Consider the following 21,190-nt stretch of genomic DNA (forward strand, 5'->3'; position numbering starts at 1 on the left):
GCATCATTTAAAATTAAGAAAAATTCGCATTCCTTGTTTTTTTTTTTTTTTTTTTTTTTTTTTTTTTGTACATTTTATATGGTTTAAAAGAAATAGAAATCTCTTTATGTATTTTAGAAACATAGCATCATAAAATAGTGATAGAAAATTTCAGTCAATTAGAAAAATTTTTTAGTCACGATTCATTTTTTGCTTTAATTAATGACTATATAAATATTTGTCCATTATTGTAGGAATATTTAATTATCTCTCTCGAGTCTCGAGATCACCATTTTATAAACTGGCATTTGACATGATGAAAAGCAACAGCAAAAAAAATAAATAATAAATATGTTAATTAGAAATAAGAAAAATATTAATTGTATTTATGTATAAGTTTTAACATTAACATTGAAGTTTTCAAAAACAAAAAATACTTAATTCAAGAGCGAGAAAAACAGTTTCCAACTGGAATTGTTGTAAGGATATTGTTACATTTTGTTAAAAAGGAAAAATACTTCTTCTTTATTGTTTCTTATTGTGTGACACAATAAGAAGATTGTTAAAAGTTCAAATAGCTTTACGTTAAGATTAACATATAAACAAATGCTCTGACATAAAATTATAGTAATAATATATTTTTTTAAATAAAATTATTTTTGTTTTATCTTTTTTACTTTAAAAATAATTTAAAATATTTTGTTTTTAGAGAAAAATATCAGAACGGCTTGGTGAGCTAACCGAGCAGGTTAGGATGCCACCAACTATTCTACAAATTTCTAATATTAGTCCTTATTAAGATTTGATTTATATTCTTTATTGATTTTTAATGACAATAGAAGATATCCGTTGATGTCATTTTTGCTTGTTTCCCACTATACCTGGACTAAATAAGCGATTGATAAATATTTTGGTCCCGCAGTGGACTGATCGTTAAAGGCCTGTTTACACGGTCCTATTTCTTGTATCCGAGAAATTGGACGGATTTCTCTGTCCAAGAAATTTGATGATTCGTTGACACTATCCAAGTTCTTGAATGTCACTGATTGGACGGGAGAAACACTTGCGCATGCGCAATGTTCATATTCAACATTATAAAATCATACTTATATGACTTTAAAATTACTGAATAAATTCATATAAAATCACGATAACACAAATAAACCGCAACAGATCAATTTATTTGGACTAAAATATATGAGAACAGACAACAAAATGTCATAATTTGATGCCTGCTTGTTGACGTCACAAAACCTAGGACGGTGCATACTCTACTATCGTCCAAGAAGTTGGACCAAGTTCTTGGATGTTTGTTTACACGATCCAAGCTCAAAGCAAAACAAGTTTCCATCAATATCAATCAATCTCTGTCCAAGAAATTGGATCGTCTAAACAGGTCTTTTAGACACGGTTCCCAGCAGATCACGGAAGTCAAGCATCACTGGCTGCAGTCAGTGTGCGGATGGGTGACCACCTGGATCAGTCTGCGTAGGGACCGAGGGTGTGCGGTATTGGTCCTCGTTAATCTGTGCTACCGTAAAGTGCTCGACTTCACGCGCAGGTCGTCGGGCTACCGAAGCGGGGGTGCCATCCCTTCCGCAGAGGATCAAAATTGTGATGGCATGTCTTCGGATCATCCTCCGGGATGTTTCCCAGACCGTCGCCAATAGCCCATTGTGCAGCTCTAGTGCGACGTAAATTAACAACAACAATAAATATTTTAAACTTATTTAATTGAATAATGATTTTACTAAAAACATGAATTAAAATGGATAGAAAAATTTTATCCTCTTTGACAATTTAATTTTAAATGACAAAATCATGAATTATGACGATATTGGTTGAGTAGTTTGGGGAAAATATAAACTCGAACTGTTTGATTCTCTTAAAAAAATTAGCATTAGCATTGGGATATTAGAAAATGCCATAGCATAGAGATCCTCATTTCGTTAAATACTATTTTTTTTAAATTTCTAAACAATGAGAATTTAAATACTTTAAGTGCTGAACTTTTTAATTTTAATTGTTTAGCTTTACAAAAACTAGTTATTTAAAAAGAACTTTCATCATTTTTAAGTGAGTATATAAAAAAAGAAATATCATTTCTTAATCATTAAAAAATAAACTATATATTTAACGAAAGAGAAGTTCAAGTTTCTTCTAATCGTCACTAGATGACAGCACCATTAATTTGTCAGTTGAAACTTGAAACTAGGTCATCGTTTAGGCTTTATTTTATTGAGCAAAACTAAGTAAGCGGAAACCATACGAGAGCTACCATAATCTCTATCAATATTGATTGATGTAAACAATAAGTCCCACTTCTTAGTTGAAATATAGCTTTAAATTAAGCGCGATTAATGTCAAATATTTACATATCCGTATAATAAACTCGTTAATGAATTGTATAATCATATTACACAATTTATTAAATATTTGAACTATGGAATCAAATTTTAATAATGAAGAAAAAATAATTTCGAGCAATTGCAATGAATTTGAACCAGGAGCTGCACGATTTGGAAATTTTATCAATTATTACACTTTCAATTCTGTTTCTAAGCGTTTACAAGCCCTGCCTAGTGACTTACCATCAAATATAAAAGTAGATCACGAACCCATCGTTTGTTTGGATATAGGATGCAATTCTGGTGTACGTGGCTACATTTCTATAACTCTGCATACTTTCTAGTTTATTTAATATTTCCTATGTTTGGAAAGATTTCTGTATTAGTACCTACTTCAAAATAATCGCTAGGATTTGGAAGTAGTCACTCGCTAGAAACTAATAAACTATGTCACGGAAAGGGACCATCAGGCGATCGTTTCTTTTCTTCTTTAAAGAAAACTTTGAAAGTTTAAAATTTTTTAGGTGTCTTGTAGTTGACGTAAATGCTCAAATTTATTTTAAAAAGAAACTGAAAAGTTTTACTTGAATGGCAATCACAAAACAACAATTTTTTAACAATACATAAGAAATATTTAATACCCCAAGTGATTATGTGATGTAATACAGAGTTCTCGCAAGGAATAAAAATGTGGAGGGTGTTTCCTCACAGAAAAGGGCATTCACTTAACATCCAAAAAATGTATCAAAATATGTATTAACTGAATTTGATCCTCAACAATTTTTAAATTTATCTTATCTTTTTTATCTGTGTATTTCAAACAATAATTCTCACTCATTATCAAAATAAGAGAAAAATCTGTTGTTTATCTATACATAATAATAAACGCGGCTGTGTGTGTGTGTCTGTAATCACAATATATCGCCCCAGAAGCCTCGTCCGGGCACGAAACTCGGCCCATAATTGTGTTTTCACATAATGAAGAAGTGTTTTTTTTCTTTTTCAAAAATTTTGATTAGTTATTTAGTTATCAGTCATTTTGTAAGTCTATGCTTTTCGTCTGCTTTTTCGTCTTCAAAGAGCCATATTCAATAAATTATTAAAAAATGCATATACTTTTCCCCACTCTCATAAATGTATGCTAATGCGAACCTCACAATTGAAATATTAATTTTCGACAACTTAAACCAATAATATACGAAGGAATTAATATTTTAATTGTAAAGTTCGCATTAGTTTACATTTATTAAAGTGGAGAAAAGTTTAACTTTCGTATTAAAAATGTGGCAACATATTCGATACGTAAATAGAACGCTTCACTTTGATATATTTGTCGCTGTTCATAATTGTTATAATAAGTTTTTCTTCTTCTTTCCACGCTCTATTTTTTTTTCTGAAGCGAAGACGATAATTTTTATAGCGATATTGTAGTACTTTGTACAACTAAAAATTCTTTTCACAACACTTTAAAAATATTTACTTTATTTTCTTTATATATACAGAGAACAGTTGGCAAAGAATTCGATTAGGTTGAAAAACATTTCGCTAAAAAGGAACGAATTCCAAAAGAAAAAATAAACAACTTAAAGAATAAAAATGCTGATGCCAGCCAATTTTTTGAAAGTTAACTTAGAAATAACAAACCAAACGATGTTAAATAACAAACCAAACTATGTTAACAAAATGACGTAGAAAGCGCAACTAGATCAAAATTATACAAGCACAACTAGATCAAATTATAATACCTGAGTGCTTGACGTAACAGATATAGAAATAGAATTTGATACCATAAAAAATTATATAGAAATAGAAATTGATACCATAGAAAATTTATTCGTTTTCGTGTTCTTTTCATGTATTTAGCATTTTAGTTTTTTTTTTCTTAAGCGTTGTAGCTATATAATTTCAAACATCCTCAAGAGCTATAATACATTTGCAGCAGAACTGGATATGAAGACAAAATTGCTGGACAGGAACACTTTAATTGTCCACTAATCTTCAGATTTCCTGCTATGTTTTAAAAAAACTTTATTTGTGAAAACCTTCAACGTGGCGGACAGCTGGCCGCCTTAGGCGGCTAGTAAATAATAATTAAAGACATTCAAAGACAATTACTGTGCACAATTTTTTTTTAAAAAAAGAGTTAACTAAAAAGAAATAATTATTAATAAACAACTTGAAAAAAAATATTCATAATTTAAACTGAAAATTATGAGAAAATAAACATTTAACAATGCCTTTTTTTTAAAAAAAAATTTTTTTAATAATTTTAAAATTACTTAAATTAATTAAGAGAAACTTATAAAAATTTAAACAGTTGAAAATAATCCTGGCAAAATAAATATTTTTAATTGTATAATCAGAATTAAACCTATAAACACAGATCATTTTACCAGTGTTAATTATTATTTAAACTGTGAATTAAATCTTTTTAAAATGGAATATGCCTAAAAAGGCAGTGTTTTTAAGGGATGGTGGATTATTTTGATAGGATAGGGTAAAGACGGCACATCATTAAAAGGCAGACTGCCTTCTAAAAACGCTTTAGGAGTACACTGTATATGATAGAAACTGCAGTTGTTTTGCCCTATATCACATTATCTTCTTTGATTTGACTTCTTAAAAATGTGTTTTATTGCTTTCCATCAATTGGTACAAGTCAATCAATAAGGAACCTCTGTAATTTAAATCTATTGAAAACTGTTTTGTTCTTCAAAAGTTTGTGTTTTTAAAAATTGAAAAACAATGAATTAATAAATGATTTAAAAAAATAATCATGAACCCAATTTCACTTAAATCAATGCTCAGTCTATGAATTAAACTTTTTGTTTTTTATAGGATTTGACTGTTGCACTTTCTTCGCACCTGGCTACTTCATTTCCAAACAGTCAAATTTATATGCTTGGGATAGATATCGACAATGTCCTCATTACACGCTGCAATGAATCAAATAAAAATGAAGCAAATATCACGTATGAACAAATAGATATCATGAACGAGAATGCTCTACAAAAACTGAAGTCATACCTCGAGCTACATAAGAAATCTGAATTTGATATCGTTACATGCTTTTCTACGACTATGTGGATACATTTAAATAATGGTGATGATGGACTTAATTATTTTCTTAGAATTGTATCTAATTTGTCTAAGCATTTGCTTATTGAACCGCAAGAATGGAAATGCTATAGATCAGCAGTCAGAAGAATGACTCGCTTACATAGAGAAAAGTTTGACGTTCAGTTGTTGAAAATAAGAAACATTTCTGAACATTTAATTCAGTTTTTGTCTACACATTGTGATATGTATTTAAAAGAATGTTCGGGGGAAACTTCATGGGGTAGAAAGTTATACTTTTTTAAGAAATCTTGATATTTTATGTAGTTTTATAACATAAAAATTTTATGAAATAAAATTATTTTAATTCAACTTAGTTATGTGATTTTCAATATTTAAACCATAAGTTAATTTGTTTTTGTTAATCAAAATTATACAGAGTTATTTTCCTAAGAGTAGTATTAAGTTAAGTTTAATTGAAACATTATATATAATTACACTTACAAAAAAAAAAATTTGGAACTCGCTACTGCAGTGTTTCCCAAACTTATGACTTTTGAGACTCTTTCTAAATTTTTCGTAATGCTGCGTACCACTAATAAAAAAATTAACATATTTTTTAAAAAATATGTTTGCTTTTCTTTTTTGGTACAAAGTTTTCGGTAAAAAATTCAATGTTAAGGATAAAAATTTTATTTTATTGAAATAATCAAAATAAGTAGAATTTATTACAAACCTTTACTATAAAAAAATTTCACAAAAGTTAAAAATCATAACTGACTGTTGACACCACTAATTGTTAACTCTGCAAAAAATAGCAAAAGAAAAGTACGTATTTGTAAATTTTCATGGCTGGCTTTGTTTTTAAATTAAAATTTGTGAAATTTTCGTTTGTTGTAAGATATTTCGCATAAGAACGCGTACCCCCTGCAAAACTGTTCCCGTACCCCTGGGGGTACGCGTACCACACTTTGGGAGACACTGTGCAACTGAATTATTAGCTATCAAACAAAGTCCACCTAATGCAGCTATCCTGAAAAATTTCATAACATCAAGTATTCAAATCCATTTCTGGAAATGGGTTGCAAAAAACCTATTGTGTCGAGTCTGGGGTTGTGTGCTGCAATGGTTACAAGTGAAAGCACAATTCCAATGGGGGGTGCAATTAAGAAATGAAGGTGCTGCTTGGTTTACTCACCCTGATTTATTCCAAGATTAAGTCAAAACTATTCTTCCCAAGTGACTTTACTTTGTAACTATAGTACCTGCCACAAGGCAAGGCTGCGGTTCTGAAAACTGCACAATAGGTGCTTATTACCACAATACCATAAGTAGCCAAGACCAAAGTCAATGAAATTTCGACAATTTTTTTCATGTCTTCCTGAAGCAGATGGCTACCTGTCAAAGTTAGTAATATACTGGGCAACCCAAGTATGACCTAAGATTTGGAAAATTTGAAGAAAAAAAACATAGAAATGTATGATTTGCTGTGTTGTACTTGGTAGTCTGAACCACTGAGGTTTGTGGCATAAATATTTATTGGAAGTCAGCAAAAATATTGTAATGGGACAATTTTAAATGGTTACCATAAAAAATAATAAATTTATATACATATATTTACTCTGCAGTCATAATGCATTTATTCCAGAATGCTGACATTTAACTTTTTTATCTCTTCTAAATTAAATTGGTAATAATTAGACACAGTGAACATGAAAGTTTTTTTCATATTATTAAATAAAAAATTTGTTTTATTAGAATATCTCAACTAAAATTACAAATGATATTTTAATTGAATTTTAATCACAAATAAAAAATATTTTTCACCACATTTTCAGTCAAGAATTTTAAGAAAAATTTAAAAAAATTTCACCATTTTTGCTTTACCACAGTAAATTGGAGAATTTGCAAAAAAATTTATATGGGATAGCTACCAAATCCAAAAATTTATGATCAAAATAAGCAATTTTTATACCAAATTTTTATTTAATTGTTCAAAATCATAAAAGCAAAGAAAAAGTAATGATTTTGATAATTGACTTACTCTTAACAAGAATTTCAGTGATGAGAACAAAAAAACTGATTCTTTCTTAAATAATTCATAATTTTTTATACAAGTTTGTGTAACCTTTACATGCATACAGATCAATTGTTTTCAAAACAATGCAAAAAATATGAAGATAGTCAATATTTGGTGCTAGCCTATTTTTATCACTAATATTTTAGCAAGTTTTAAAAAAGATATTTACTTTGGAAAAACTTTTTCTTAAATTTAAACACTCAAATCAAGCTCTATTGCCAGTTATTTGGTTGTTTGTTTTTTTTATAAGATTTCCTGGAAAATAAAACTTTTCTCATTATTCTTGTTTTGTCACTTCTTTGTTTACTAAGGAACTAAGTTAAATATATTTCTTCTACTATATAAGGCATTTTGCAAATGGCCAGTTGTAAGCATATTTGAAACAAGGCACCTTTTTCAAAAAATGAAAATTTTGAAAGATTAAAATTTTACTGTAATGCTTTTCGTTAGAAGGATTTCTCAGAATGTGATTAACATTGCAAGATTTATTTCTAAAATGCATAAACATTTTAGCCAGCAAACATAAAATTAAGTTTTCATATTTCCATGTTTATATATAAAATAAATAATAATAAAACAAGCATTGGAGCACATTTTATGAAAAAAATTGCGATCTAGTGGCGACTGGCAATTTTTTAATTTGCAATCTGTTACATTTGCAGTATATCTTCTTTTATCTAAAACAAAAATAATCATACTCAATTCATTAGATTCAATTCTAAATTAATATTTTTTTGACCTTTTGTTACTTTTAATTTTCAAGCAGAAAAGTGGGAAAAAGAAAAACTCTGAAAATACTTCATATAATGGAAAAAAATGTGTCAGAAAGTGTTTTGCATAAAATGAAGACACATAAATTATTTAGACACTTAATGTTTAAATTATATTTTTTTTTACTATATGTGTAAGTTAACAACCCAAAAAACTATTGAGCTTTATATAAATCATGATTAAACAGAATAAAATAAAGCAGGGTAGTTATTTGTAGTTGCTTAGACATTCTTAATAAAAGAATGTTTTCGTCTTTATTTGACCCGATCCTTAGCTTTTTGTCCTGATATTCCTGATTTTAGTATATGTTAGAAACATACCGCATATTTTTTTAAAGATTTAAGGAATTTGGATCAAACATTTTTTCATTTTAATAATGTTAGCAGAAATTTCAAACTTAAAAAAAAGGATAACGATTGTAAACATAATTTTTAAATAAAATAAGATGAAGATTGTAAACATAATTTTTTACTATTATTTTCTCTCATAAAATTTTGAAAGTTGGGAATTTCACCAAAAATTTTAAAAATCTTCTGCTTGAATTTCATAGAAGAAATAATAAAATCAAAAAGTTATACAGATGATTATGCTTCATAATTGTTCTTAAGATGAAAAAAAAAATCCCTAACTTGGAATGTTACATTTTATTAACTAAAAATATTTTTCAAATAATAAATAAAGCCTATAATTATGTTACATTTTTTTTAAATAAATTAAAGTTATATTTTTAAAATTGTTATTACTAAATTTTAAAGGGTCACAGTGAATACTATTTTTAAATCAATTGACAATAATTTTATTACTTCACTATGTAATAAAAAGTAAGTATAAATTAGTTTAAATTATAAATCATACTTTCAAATTGAAAAACATTAAACAGGGTTCATACAGAGATCAGAAGAAATCCAAGAAAATTTTAAGAACTTATCAAAAATTTAAAAACTTTGCGTAAAAAGATAACTAAACAGATTTTTTTTTTTTTTAAATTAAAAAGCAGTTATTCTAAGAAACTTGTAAAAATTTATAGTTTGCATATTTTTTTCTAGCCCTTTTGAAATAAATGTTGACTTTGTCAAACTTCATCAAGAAAAATAAAGTTATCACTTTCACACATAAATACATTTTCCAGTTTCTAATATTTTAATAAATCTTCATGTTAATCAGATAAATCTTCATGTTTTAATAAATCTTCATGTTCAATCAGATGTTAAAGATTAACATAAAAACCTACCAATCATATATTTTTAAATTTGAATACATAGGAATTGTTACATTGAATACAGTGTTATTCAAGAGTTAGATCATTAAAGAAATGATTGAATTTTGATATAATTTATAGATAAAAATGGCAGTATTATAATTGATCCATTTATTTTCTAATTTCTCGATTAGAAGCTGTGATTTTTAACTTTGAAGCAGTTAGCTTTAATATTTTTTTCAGCAGCCCTCAGTGTTAATAAATTAAGAATTGATATGTAGTTTATCAGAAAGGATTAACTTAAATTCCGAACTTAAAATTATAAATTTGAATGAAAAATTTATATAAAGAAATTAATGAAAATATTCATCTCTTATTAAAAAAAAAACTATATCTGAATCACTTTCACTATTAAGTTAAACAAAGAAGAGCAGAATCAAAAAAATAATAAACAAAAATCTAAGTAATAAAAAAAAATCCTTTATTCAATGAAGGATACAATTTGATTTTTTATTACATACATTAATTACGGTCTAAATTTAAAAAAAAAAAATTTCATTCAAGTTTTATAATTGATACATTTATTTAATTATTTCCTAATTTCAAGATACTATAAATGTATGTTCTAACTATTTGGTGCAGTTTGCTGCTGCTCTAATAATTTTTTAGCAGCTTCTTCATCCTGGGCACTCATTGTAGTTAGTTTACGGCCTATTCTCTCGTGAACTTCCAGGTATTTGGCAACACATCTATCAGTGCATATACTCTCTCCTTTAGTGAGATCACCTTCGTGATATTTAGGAGGAATACACTTTTTATGACAAGCGGAAGTCATACGATTATACATATCGGACATCATTTCGATTTCTAAGTTTTGAACAATTTGCATCTTAGATGCATCGAGCTGAATAGCAGGATTCATTGTGTATTATTTAGAAAAAATAATAATTTAAAGAGAAGTCAGGTTTGTTAAACACACAGTCTTTACACTTCGCAATGATGTAACAACCAGTGTACCGAACAGCAACCGCTTTAGACGCAAACACTATCTTTATCTAAACCTTTCAGGAATGTCGTAAACACCAGTATTCGATTTGGAAATGCGTTGTCTCGCTTTCATAGCATCAGTGCGTTGTTGAACAATGCCTTTTTTCACCAGGAAAAATGAGGTCACACCAGAAAAAGCTAAGATAGCTCTGTAAAAAAAGATGAAAACACAAGTAAGAATCAATTTAAAAATTGTTATTTTTTTTTTTAAAATTCAAATATAAACAGTAAAATTCTTAAAATAGATAAAGGAATGGCATTGCTGAATAAAATACTTTCAGCTATACATTAGTATTTTAAAATTTAAAGCATTAAAAATAGCTAATTTAGGCAAACCAAAAGATAACCGTAATGTTTCAAATGCTGAAATAAATTTTCAAATTATTCAAATGCAAACAAATTATGCAGTAAGGGAAATCCTGTCATAATAAGACTGCATATTAATATTTAAAAAAATAAATAAATAATATTCAAGAATGTATAACTTCACTTTTTACCATGGGTTTAACTGAATACATTTTATTCAGTACTTTAATTACAAATAGAGGAAAAACAGAAGTTAACACAGAAAGTTTCGCCTGTTATATTGCCTCCTTTTAAGAATAAACCCAGAAGTGTAAAAATGTAATATAAACAGTGTTTTCACTAAAGCGCGAAAACGCGAGAATCTCGCATATTTTTTCTTTTCTCTCATTAAAAAATTATTACCGCGAGAAATTTGCGCATTCTATAAATCAATTTTAAAATTCGCGAATTTCTCGCATTTTGGAAAAAGCTTCGAATTACGCCATTTAGAATAAAATCCGTTTCACTTTTCTTCCTGGATCTTTCATTATATTTCCAACATCTGCCCCGTTCCATCTTCGCTATTTACCAGTATTGTTCAGAACCTTTTCGAACAACAGAACACAACCACGGAACCCCTTTCAGAACACATTTCTCTGCAACCACGAGTTTATACCGTAAGGTTTCTTCATGTAAGATATTCAAATTTTTTACGTGCTAATGTAAGATGGACAAATACCTTGTAAAGGCAAAATCTTCTATGATGATGCACCAAAAATATTCAATGCTTTAAAAAATAGAAGACGTTAAAAATTTATTATAATTAAAGAAATGATCTTTTTTTCGAGAGTTTTTGTTTTTTTAGTTTTTAGAAATCTCACTTAACTTTTTGAAATCTCACCCTGTTTTTGAGAAAGGGTGAGAAATTCTCACCCATTTTTTTTCTATGATGAAAACACTGATAAAATACTTTTTTTCTCAAAAATTTGTATGCACTTTCAAGTTGTCATTGGTAAGATTCAACTGTATATCATGCTACAACAATAAAGTTTGTTTATTTTTAAACTCAACTCATTTTCATAGAAACCAATATTACAAAAATTGATTATCAACACTAGAAAGCTATATAAGGGTTTAAAATAAAATGTATACAATTTATAACTATATGATTACGTGCACTTATTGCTTTTAGTGCCATTTAAATAACGTAAATATTAACTAGAGACTTAACACCACATAAATATGATATAACTTCACAATTAACAATTATAATTTAGCTACCTCAGACATTCATAAGAATTTTAAAAAAATCTTCTTAAGCTTCCATTATACATTTTAATGACAATACTCCTAGCAATAGTAAGCATTAGCCGATGCCTTTGTGTAAGTAAGTCATTTAAAAAAACTCAAGCACACTTACCACATATATATAAAATATTCATATAAAAATCTTTGTTTGACAACATATATACGCACATCTTTTTTTTTAAAAAAATTACATTTTTCTTCTCTAACTTCAACTATAATTTGTGCTCAGAAGTTACTAAATAAACAAAAGTAAATTCATCAAAACCTACGATTTCATAATATTTAAAATATTTAATTCTACATAGATCCTAACTATTATTTCTAACTGCAGAGTTCCAAAGACAAAATTCATTGCAAGAAGATTTAAACGGGCCAGATATTATCTGATAAGATATTGCGATAACAAGATCAATATAAGTACCGAAGTTGGGAATTGATATTAATTAAATTCTATAAACATTTCTCCACTAACAATTCTAAAAACATTTCTCACTTTATCAAAATAATATCAGTTAAAGGAAATTTAAATCAATGTTTAAGTTTTGCATAATTAAACTTTATAATATTATTCGATGAAGAGGAAAAACTTTTCTATCCACCAGTTACAAGAAAACTATGGAAAAAAAATTTCATATAATTAATGAGAACAATTTCGACTTATATATAAGAAATTCATTTAAATTGAAAACAAATCTTACATCGCTAAATTAATTTTAGTGATTTTACTCCTTGCCATAAGCAAAATGTCCAAAAGATAGTGTTTTATTTAATAATTCTTCATCTTATTTACATGGCCTATAAAAAGAAACAGTAAATTAAACAATTATTGTAAATAAATAGTAAGTTAGCTTGAAATTACATAAGTTCACAAAATTTTCCATGTGTTTATGTACGACGACCGTAACCTTGCCGCATTAAAGCAAAACATTCAGTTACAGTTAACGTATCTAAGCTCGATTGTTTACATTTGGCATCAATTGCCGAGATGATGGAACCGAAAAAACTAAGTACAGATGGCGTTAAAAGTAAAAAGTTCACCGTCATGGATGATTGACTGAATGAAAACAATGGATGGTGTTTTCAATATAAATGTAAACAATAACAATCTTGAGTTCCATACCTGCTCTAGTTCCGGTTAGAACGTTTGCAACTACTTACTACAGCTTTTTCTGCGAGGCGATATTGTCAAACGGATAATTTTGTTTTCAATAAAAGAAGTAAATTAGATAATTTCTGAGCTAAAATCTGCAGTATTTCATAAGATATTAATGCTATCAAGTAATTCTAGTGAGTTTGAAGTGAAAACTTGTTTCAGTTATTTATATTGTTAAAGAAGGTGACTTGACTGCTATATTTTGAACTCGCTTTTTTGGCAGTCCTGATGTGGCCTTTTTCCATTTATTTATTACTGTTTATTCCTGTTGCAAGCTGTGCACCATCTTACGTTAGAGCTAGCACCTTTAGCATTGTAAACACAAGTAATAAGTAATCAAATACCACGTTTTCAAGAATCTCAAAGCACAATGATCACGTTGTGATCCAAATGGCTTTAAAATACATTGGAAACAGTAACCCGGATGTATTAGGGGGTTGGAGCTCGCAGCGTTCCTTAGTGTAGAAAACACCCTCCATAACAGGCGTCCTAAAAGAGGCAAAAATTCCGGTGCATCCTTCCACTGATGTTACGCTTACGAAGCGACGTGCGAACAGCTTAATGTTCTAGAAAGTTTTATCAATGTGATTTAGGAATAAATTTGCTGCTAATTTTACCATTCATAAAAGTTTTCGGTAATTTATAAATTCTAACTGGTAGTGAGCCTAAAATATATTTAAGAAAATTAATATCACAACATAAATAAATTGCAAGGTTTACCATGTTTTGAACATTATCCCTTCTGACTATTTTTGTGTAAAATATCACAGCTTGTTACTTATTGGGTTGCATCTTGCAGGGCATAGCATGCTTGTAGAGTCCAACAAATTCTTATGTTGTTTGTTTCGTTGAAGTTTAAATTCAAAAAACGTACACTATTGTAAACACTACAAGTATAACAATACATAGATGGCGCCCTTTTTCAAGCTTAGACGTAAACAGAGACATATTATTATACATGACAAATCAGAAAAGAGCTTCGAAAAGGGACGCACCATTACTACACTCCAATTGTGACTCTAGTAGTTGATGTAGTCCTACTTTTCACAGAATTTTCCTATTCTAAACATGGCAATCAAATACTCGCACTCTTTAATTTCTTCATTTAAATAATAGGTAAATAATATTCGAGCAGATTATTCTAAGATGTATTCTATGTTTTTTCTCAAAATGCACTAAATAGATTTTTTTTAAACAATAAAAGGAATTTAAAGTCTGCAAACCATAGAGGTCGGGGATTTGATTTCTAGCGGTGACACGGGAACATATGTTTTTCGCACTTTTAAAGCGTTATAAACTTGTAAATCAACTACAAAATACTTTATTTTACTATTATATAGTTTTATTTTATTTAAAATTTATTAAATTATATATTTTAAAATATATACTTTTAATTTAAATTTTGTTATAAAAAACTACAAAAATCTTTTTAAATTAAAAATTTATACAATTTAGTACCTATGATACATTATAATTTTGCATAAACATCTGTAGATTCATATAATTAATTTTATGAAATGAAAAAGTAATTCCATTCTAGTTTTCTTTTCGTTTAAAAAAATGTACTACTAAATCTTTTTGATTTAAGAAAATTTTAATTTCAGCAAAAAACTGTCTTAATCACTCGAAGAAAAATATCGATTTTAAAATTTGTAATTACTACGAATTTTAACTATTTAGCTGATTTTAACTTTTTTTTAAGTTGAAAATGGAATTATTGAAATTGAAATTTTATTCAGTTCTATATATTTAAAATTAGTTTAATTTTAGGAGCAAATTGCGTTTATTAATATTTATATCAACTAAAAGGAAATTTTTCTTATAAGCACAAATATCTATATATATATTTCTCTTACACGGCGATAAAAAAAAAGCCTCATTACAACTCCCCGAATGGCAACGCTAGAAAATCAACCAAGGATTGCAGCTAAAAATGTCACATGCCAAATTTAGTTTAGGTGGCTCAACTTATAGCGCTTCTAAAAACGGAAACTGAAATAACCAGAGTGTAAAATAGTATGTGCTTATGCGCATCGTATTTTTTGTTAAATAATTTATTTATTATATATCAGTTTATAGATGGTAGCGAGAAGAGTTTCTAGGTTGCTATGGTGACTAATTAGAATGTAAATTGTTTTTTTGAGTGAGTGTGAGATTTGTTTTTTGGAACTGCGATGCTGTAATTTTATTGCTTAGTTAATAAATCTTCCTTTTATATTAAACGTGATAGTAGTTTCTTTAATTATTTGATTCGAAGTCCTTGGAGTTTTATTTGAGGTCAGTTTATTTTGTATTTTTTGACAAGAGTAATTTGTATTTTTTGACAATTTTTTGACATTCTCACCAAATGAGATTTCTTCCGAAATTCAATGTTTTGTTTATGCAGGTTTTTCCATTGCAATTCACTTATTTCAATTTTTAGTAGACTTAATTATAGCCAAAATTTTAACTTTTTTAAAGAGATATCAGTTTTCGAAATTTTATCTTAAGATTTTATACTATAGCACATTTCTAATAGGTTTAACGAATTACATGTCATTTATTTGAATTCAAATTTATTTTAATGACTTAGTATTTACTAAAAAGATGTAATTTTTCTTTAAAAAAAAAGTTGTTATATGGATTTGAATGATTGTTTTGAATTCTTAGAATTTTGTGCATTTGCAATGTACCTAAGTTAGTAGCGAGCGAAGCGAGCTTGGTTTGCGAGGCAAACCTTATAAGATTGCGTAGCAATTTTTGGGGGTTGGCGAGCGTTAGCGAGCAGGGGGCACAGCCCACTAGTATGAAGTAAATGACTGACTCCTAATTTTTACGTGAATATTTATGAAGTAAATAACTTTTTTGAAGTAATGACTTTTTACATCGGTAATTTTACTCGTACTTAGCATTGATTTGTTTAGATTAACAAATAAAAATAATATGTAAAACTCTAAAATATTTTAGAATTTATTATCATTTTAAATAAAACAAAATTTTATTAAAATTTAAATAACTCCTTACTGTATAGAAATAATACTAATTTAGTAACAACTATAGCGATGATTTAAATTAGTAAATTACTCTCTTTAAATTTAACAGTAAATTCTGCTTGGTTATCATAAAGTATTAATGCAAATTTTAAATTAGCAAAAAATTATATTCTGTCTACACTCACAGAATCTTCTAATAAAAATTAGAAAATTTTAACATGCTAGTCGTATTAAAAGCTAGTTTTTCATACAATACTTCGTTAATATTTATTTTATATATAATCATTACAAGATGACAGCACCAGTCAAAATATCGGAAGTTTCGTATACTTATTGATTGTAATAGAAGATTTTCTATGGAGTTCTGTTGATTGGAATTCTGTTGATGTTAAGCTTTTATGCTGTGTCGGATTACCCATTATGCCAGACTAGGCCATGGCCTGGGGCCCCCAATGATTAGGGGCTCCCTTGAAATGGATTTTTTGAAAACAAATTTTAAAAAATTAAGAAAAACAAAGATTTTTTTTTAAAAAATTCTTTCAATTCAAGTATATATGTTATGATTATAAAATGTTATGATTATTTTTTAGTTCAAATTTAACAAAATAAAGTAAAATTAAATTTATTATTATTTATTTTTATGTTAAATATGCTTTCTTAAGTGAAAAGATGTATAAATACTTTTATATTTGAATAAATAAAAAACATACGAGAAAAAAAATTAATCTAAGGGCCCCAAAAATTTGAATGGCCCAGGGCCCCGCGTATGCTTAATCCGGCACTGATTTTATGTTAAGTGAGGAATAAAGAAAAAAATAATAACTATTCAAGGAGGTTAGATTAAAAAATATCATAGCTTATTTGGATGTCAGGGGAAACTTAAATTTTTAATAGTAATTAATTATTTATTTATAATAATTATTTATTTATTATAATTATTTATATAAAAAATAGTATTTATAGTTTCATGTGTTACAACAAATTTCTTAAGTATAGCTAACAGAGCATAACTTTTTTTCTCTTTAATCATAAAAGGATTTATTTTGCTATTTCTACTTTGAAAAAAGAAAATTTTTGTTGATATTTCGTCCCGTTTTTCTTAATAAAGAAAAAGTAAAATTATTTTAACGACGTGTGAGTCACATAAAAAGAAAATTTTATTACGACACGCTTTGAAGTAAAAACCAGAAACTTTTATGCCCCATATATCTCACTAGATGGCAGCATCAGTAGATGTAGTCATTATCATTTCAAACCAACATATGTTTTGAAACACAAAGTACTGCTTCTTTCTGTATTCCTCTTTGGGGGCAAAAATCAATCGGAAGTAGTAACCCTTACGACGAATTTTAATTCCTGACCTCATTTGTGCTTAGCTTCACACGGTCAACCTCCCATATTTCTGGTTTACTTTTTCTGATTTATTTTTCACCTAAAGTCATGATAGAGCTGGATACTCGGTAAGATCTGGGAATTTTAAGAGAGCAGATTAAAGAAAAATGCTTTTAGGAAAAGCTCGCGTGTGAAGTAGTGACCAACAGAAAACCTCAAATCATTGTTTTGGGGTTTGACGAGACAAAGACTAAGGAAAATCTAGTCATCCATCTCAGATACAATAATGACCGTTTATTCCGTGAAGGGCAATTCAAGGTAGCATTCCTTATTAAGTCCAAAAAATGACTCCACTGGGTAGTCACCTAAGAGCCTAGGGCTATTAGGCTTCTAAGAGCCTGAAGCTATTAGAAGGTCGATAAAGAAAGGAAGAATGAACGTCGGATGGCGCTCCCACCAAATAAAATAGTAGCTCAGAATCCTTCGCTGCTATAAGTACATTCGGTTGGGAAATATGGTAAAGGAATGCAAATTTGATGAAACTTGCTCGAATTGTATTGGCACTGGGCGTCAAACAAGGAGAAAAAAACGATGCGCCAATTGCCATGAAACAAACGTCAAGTTTGGTTTTACATTGAGAACCGAGCATAGCGCCCTTAGCAAAGCCTGTGTCTCCTACCAGCGAGCAATTATCAGAATTCAACGCAGAACAACCTATTGGGAATAATAACTAGCCGTCTAGTAATTTTGTAAGCCATCATGGCAATCTTCTATCTGCTGTTTAAAAAAAGGGCATATCTTTGTAAGCCTTTGGGCAATTCAGTTTTGATGCGACAATTTTTCTGACTTCAAACTTTTGTAAATACGTTCTTGTGTTCTGTTTTCTATTCTGTTTGTACTAATTAATAAAGTTGTTGGTTTAAAAGCCTCCCAGCCGGATGGCAGTGGCGTAGCGAGCTTAACTCGCGCCCGGGGCACAATACCCTTTTAGCGCCCCCCCCCATTCGAAAACCATATAATATTATATGTAAAATATACTCGCAAATTAATAAATAAATAAAGTAAAATAAATAAAGTCATAGCCTCAAGCTAGACTTTAAATTTGAGACAAAAAATTTAGTTGAGAGAACAAGACTAGAATTTGAAATGTTATGATCATCTAGAATTAGTTCAAAAGATGCCTATTATTTATTTTACATATTTATAAAGAAATATTTTAAAAACACGCAGTTTTAAAACAATAAAAAAGTAAATATTTATTATCTCTAAGGAGATACATATATTTAATAATCATATGATTATAATACATTAATAAAACTAATTACTATGTCTAAATTTTCCGTGCTTTTGATGAAGCAAATGTATCAATAATATCATCAAAATTGATCATTTAAAATTTTTCTCTTTTCACACTTAAAAATGCTAGGTCACTTAGGCAATCTGTCAAAATTAATTTTAATTTGCTGAATGAACGTTCGCAGCTAGCAATTGATGCTGAGATACTCAGGAGTATTTGAAGTGCCGCTCTCAGATTTGGAAAAACATCTTCGCCATTCGAGATTGATAATAAAAGTAAGAAATTCTAATGGAGTTTTAGGTTCAATCTCTTTTCTACTGCGGCGTAACATTTTGCTGTCACATATTTTGATAAAAAGTTCTATTACATTGAAATCTGTATTATAATATGCACCCAAATTTTTACAATTTTTTTTCAAGGTCGTTATCAACATTATCCTTGTTTAATAAATTTTCAACGTCTAGTAAAAGTCCAAAGTTGAAATTAAGGTCACTTAATCGTGTACACATTTCTTGCCAATTCTCCAGGCACGTATTGTTGTATCCATATCCCATTTTTCACAAAAAGACTCCGCTTTTTCCATAGCTTCTTTACAGAGCTTGTCTCAAATTTCGGCTAGTTCAGTCGCTAATGATTCAAGATCATAGAACACTTCTCTAAAATTCATTCTAGGATCTTGTAATCTGAGCTGCACACGATCAATCCTTCTTAAGATTTCATACCAGAAATGAACTAAAGTTATAAAACTAAAGGTTAGTATATTTTGCAACAGAATTGTAGCTTCACTTCTGTTGTCACTTGTAGTGGTAGTGTGCTCTGCAAATTTTTCTAATAGTTCTTTTATTTTCTCTAGCCCAGAGATGATAAGGCTAACCGCTTGTATTCTGGCTCTCCATCGCGTTTCAGGTGTGTGACCTGCCATCACGGCAGCATTATCGTAACATTGCGATCTACAGTTCGTTAATGAAATTTCATCGTAATTTAATTTCTCTAAAATTGTATTTTCGATCGAGGCTGCATCTTTAGCATGTATTTCAATAAAACTCAAAAAGTTTCTTTGATGGAAACTTTTTTATTGATAAAATCATCATCTACATACCTAGTGACTTGGGACATTTGTTCTCGATGAGAGATATCAGAAGTTGAATCAAACAAAAGTCCATAATATTTATTTCTTTTGATATCGTTTATTAGTTGATTTCGAACTGTAGATGCCAAAAGATGAATGAATTCATTTTGAATCTGTGGTGACAAATATGAGAACAACAAATTTTTCTGTTAACAAATTTTTTCATACTCTATTCACTTAATAATAGAATCGTCGAGTTGATGTAGTAAGTAATCTTATTTGATTTATTACTTACCAAGAATGCCTTGAACTTGAAAGGTAGTAACATAGTGAAATATACAATATAATTTATGCTGACATTAAACTTATATATAACATTTAATATTTAATAACATTTAATATTTAATAACATTTCATTTTTATTCTAAGCAGAGCGCGATGACAAGGACGCAAAACTGAAAAATACACGCCCAAAATACTTTAAAAGTTACTATTTCGGGTATTTCACAAATTTTTTGCGGCCTTCCACAACCTGTCGCAAATGTCACGGATATGTACAGTCACGGAAAAAAGTATCCGGAAAGTAACAAATAATCTTTTTTAAAAAAAGCAGATAATTCTCAGGCACACAACAAATACGGCGTTGTTTGTGCCCTTTCCTAGAAATGACAAAACGCTGTATTTGTTGTGTGTCTGAGAAGTATCTATGTTAAAAAATAGACGATCCTTTAGTTGTTATTTTCCGGACGCTTTTTTTCCCGTGACTGTACATATAAGTACATTAGAGTGTTATGGTTATCGTTATAAAATAACAAGCGTAAGCTACATTGCTTTTATACAAATAAAAATAAATAGTGTTCTGAAAGAAAGAATGTTTGTACTTTGTACACTGCAAATATTTATTATAACATATTATGAGATAATTTATGTAACCACACAGCGTAGATGCCATAAGGAAGTGCTGACAGACACAAGTCGAGTTAGACAGACACAGGTCTGCCAGTAGAAAAGACGTGCCATTTTGTATTATGAATATATTATTACAGTTTGATTTAGACTATTAAAGTGACATTATGAATTAAATATTATGAATAATATTTATGAATTAACATTTATTATATTACACTGGCACTAATTTAAAATATATTTTCCAGAAATCAATTACAATGAAAAAAAATTATCCAGCATTTTTTTGTTTTGCGGACCATTTGGCGCCCCTTTGTGAGTAGCGCCCAGGGCATGATGCCCCCCCTTGCCCACCCCTCGCTACGCCACTGCCGGATGGCTGTTCTCT

At 28.7% G+C, this 21,190-nt stretch overlaps 3 protein-coding genes across 3 annotated transcripts; 1 reads left to right on the forward strand and 2 right to left on the reverse strand.

Annotated features, from left to right (window-relative positions):
• The first annotated feature begins 2,253 nt into the window (after nt 1–2,253).
• Nucleotides 2,254–5,756, forward strand: LOC107438565 (pre-miRNA 5'-monophosphate methyltransferase). Its single transcript, XM_016050880.4, has 2 exons — nt 2,254–2,632; nt 5,166–5,756. Exons 1-2 carry the CDS (start codon nt 2,423–2,425, stop codon nt 5,697–5,699), a joined length of 744 nt encoding a protein of 247 aa, XP_015906366.3. The 5' UTR covers nt 2,254–2,422; the 3' UTR covers nt 5,700–5,756.
• A 4,137-nt stretch (nt 5,757–9,893) lies between these two features.
• On the reverse strand, nt 9,894–10,355 carry Tim10 (translocase of inner membrane 10). Its single transcript, XM_087166203.1, has one exon. It carries the CDS (start codon nt 10,353–10,355, stop codon nt 10,059–10,061), a length of 297 nt encoding a protein of 98 aa, XP_087022329.1. The 3' UTR covers nt 9,894–10,058.
• A 129-nt stretch (nt 10,356–10,484) lies between these two features.
• Nucleotides 10,485–13,000, reverse strand: LOC139425122 (uncharacterized). Its single transcript, XM_087166204.1, has 2 exons — nt 12,772–13,000; nt 10,485–10,629 (listed from the first exon to the last, which is right to left on the reverse strand). Exons 1-2 carry the CDS (start codon nt 12,807–12,809, stop codon nt 10,485–10,487), a joined length of 183 nt encoding a protein of 60 aa, XP_087022330.1. The 5' UTR covers nt 12,810–13,000.
• Nucleotides 13,001–21,190: the final 8,190 nt, after the last annotated feature.

Source organism: Parasteatoda tepidariorum, chromosome 6 (assembly GCF_982258835.1).
Source record: "Parasteatoda tepidariorum strain Cologne lab strain chromosome 6, Ptep-v5.0, whole genome shotgun sequence".
Classification (NCBI taxonomy): Eukaryota; Metazoa; Arthropoda; class Arachnida; order Araneae; family Theridiidae; genus Parasteatoda; species Parasteatoda tepidariorum.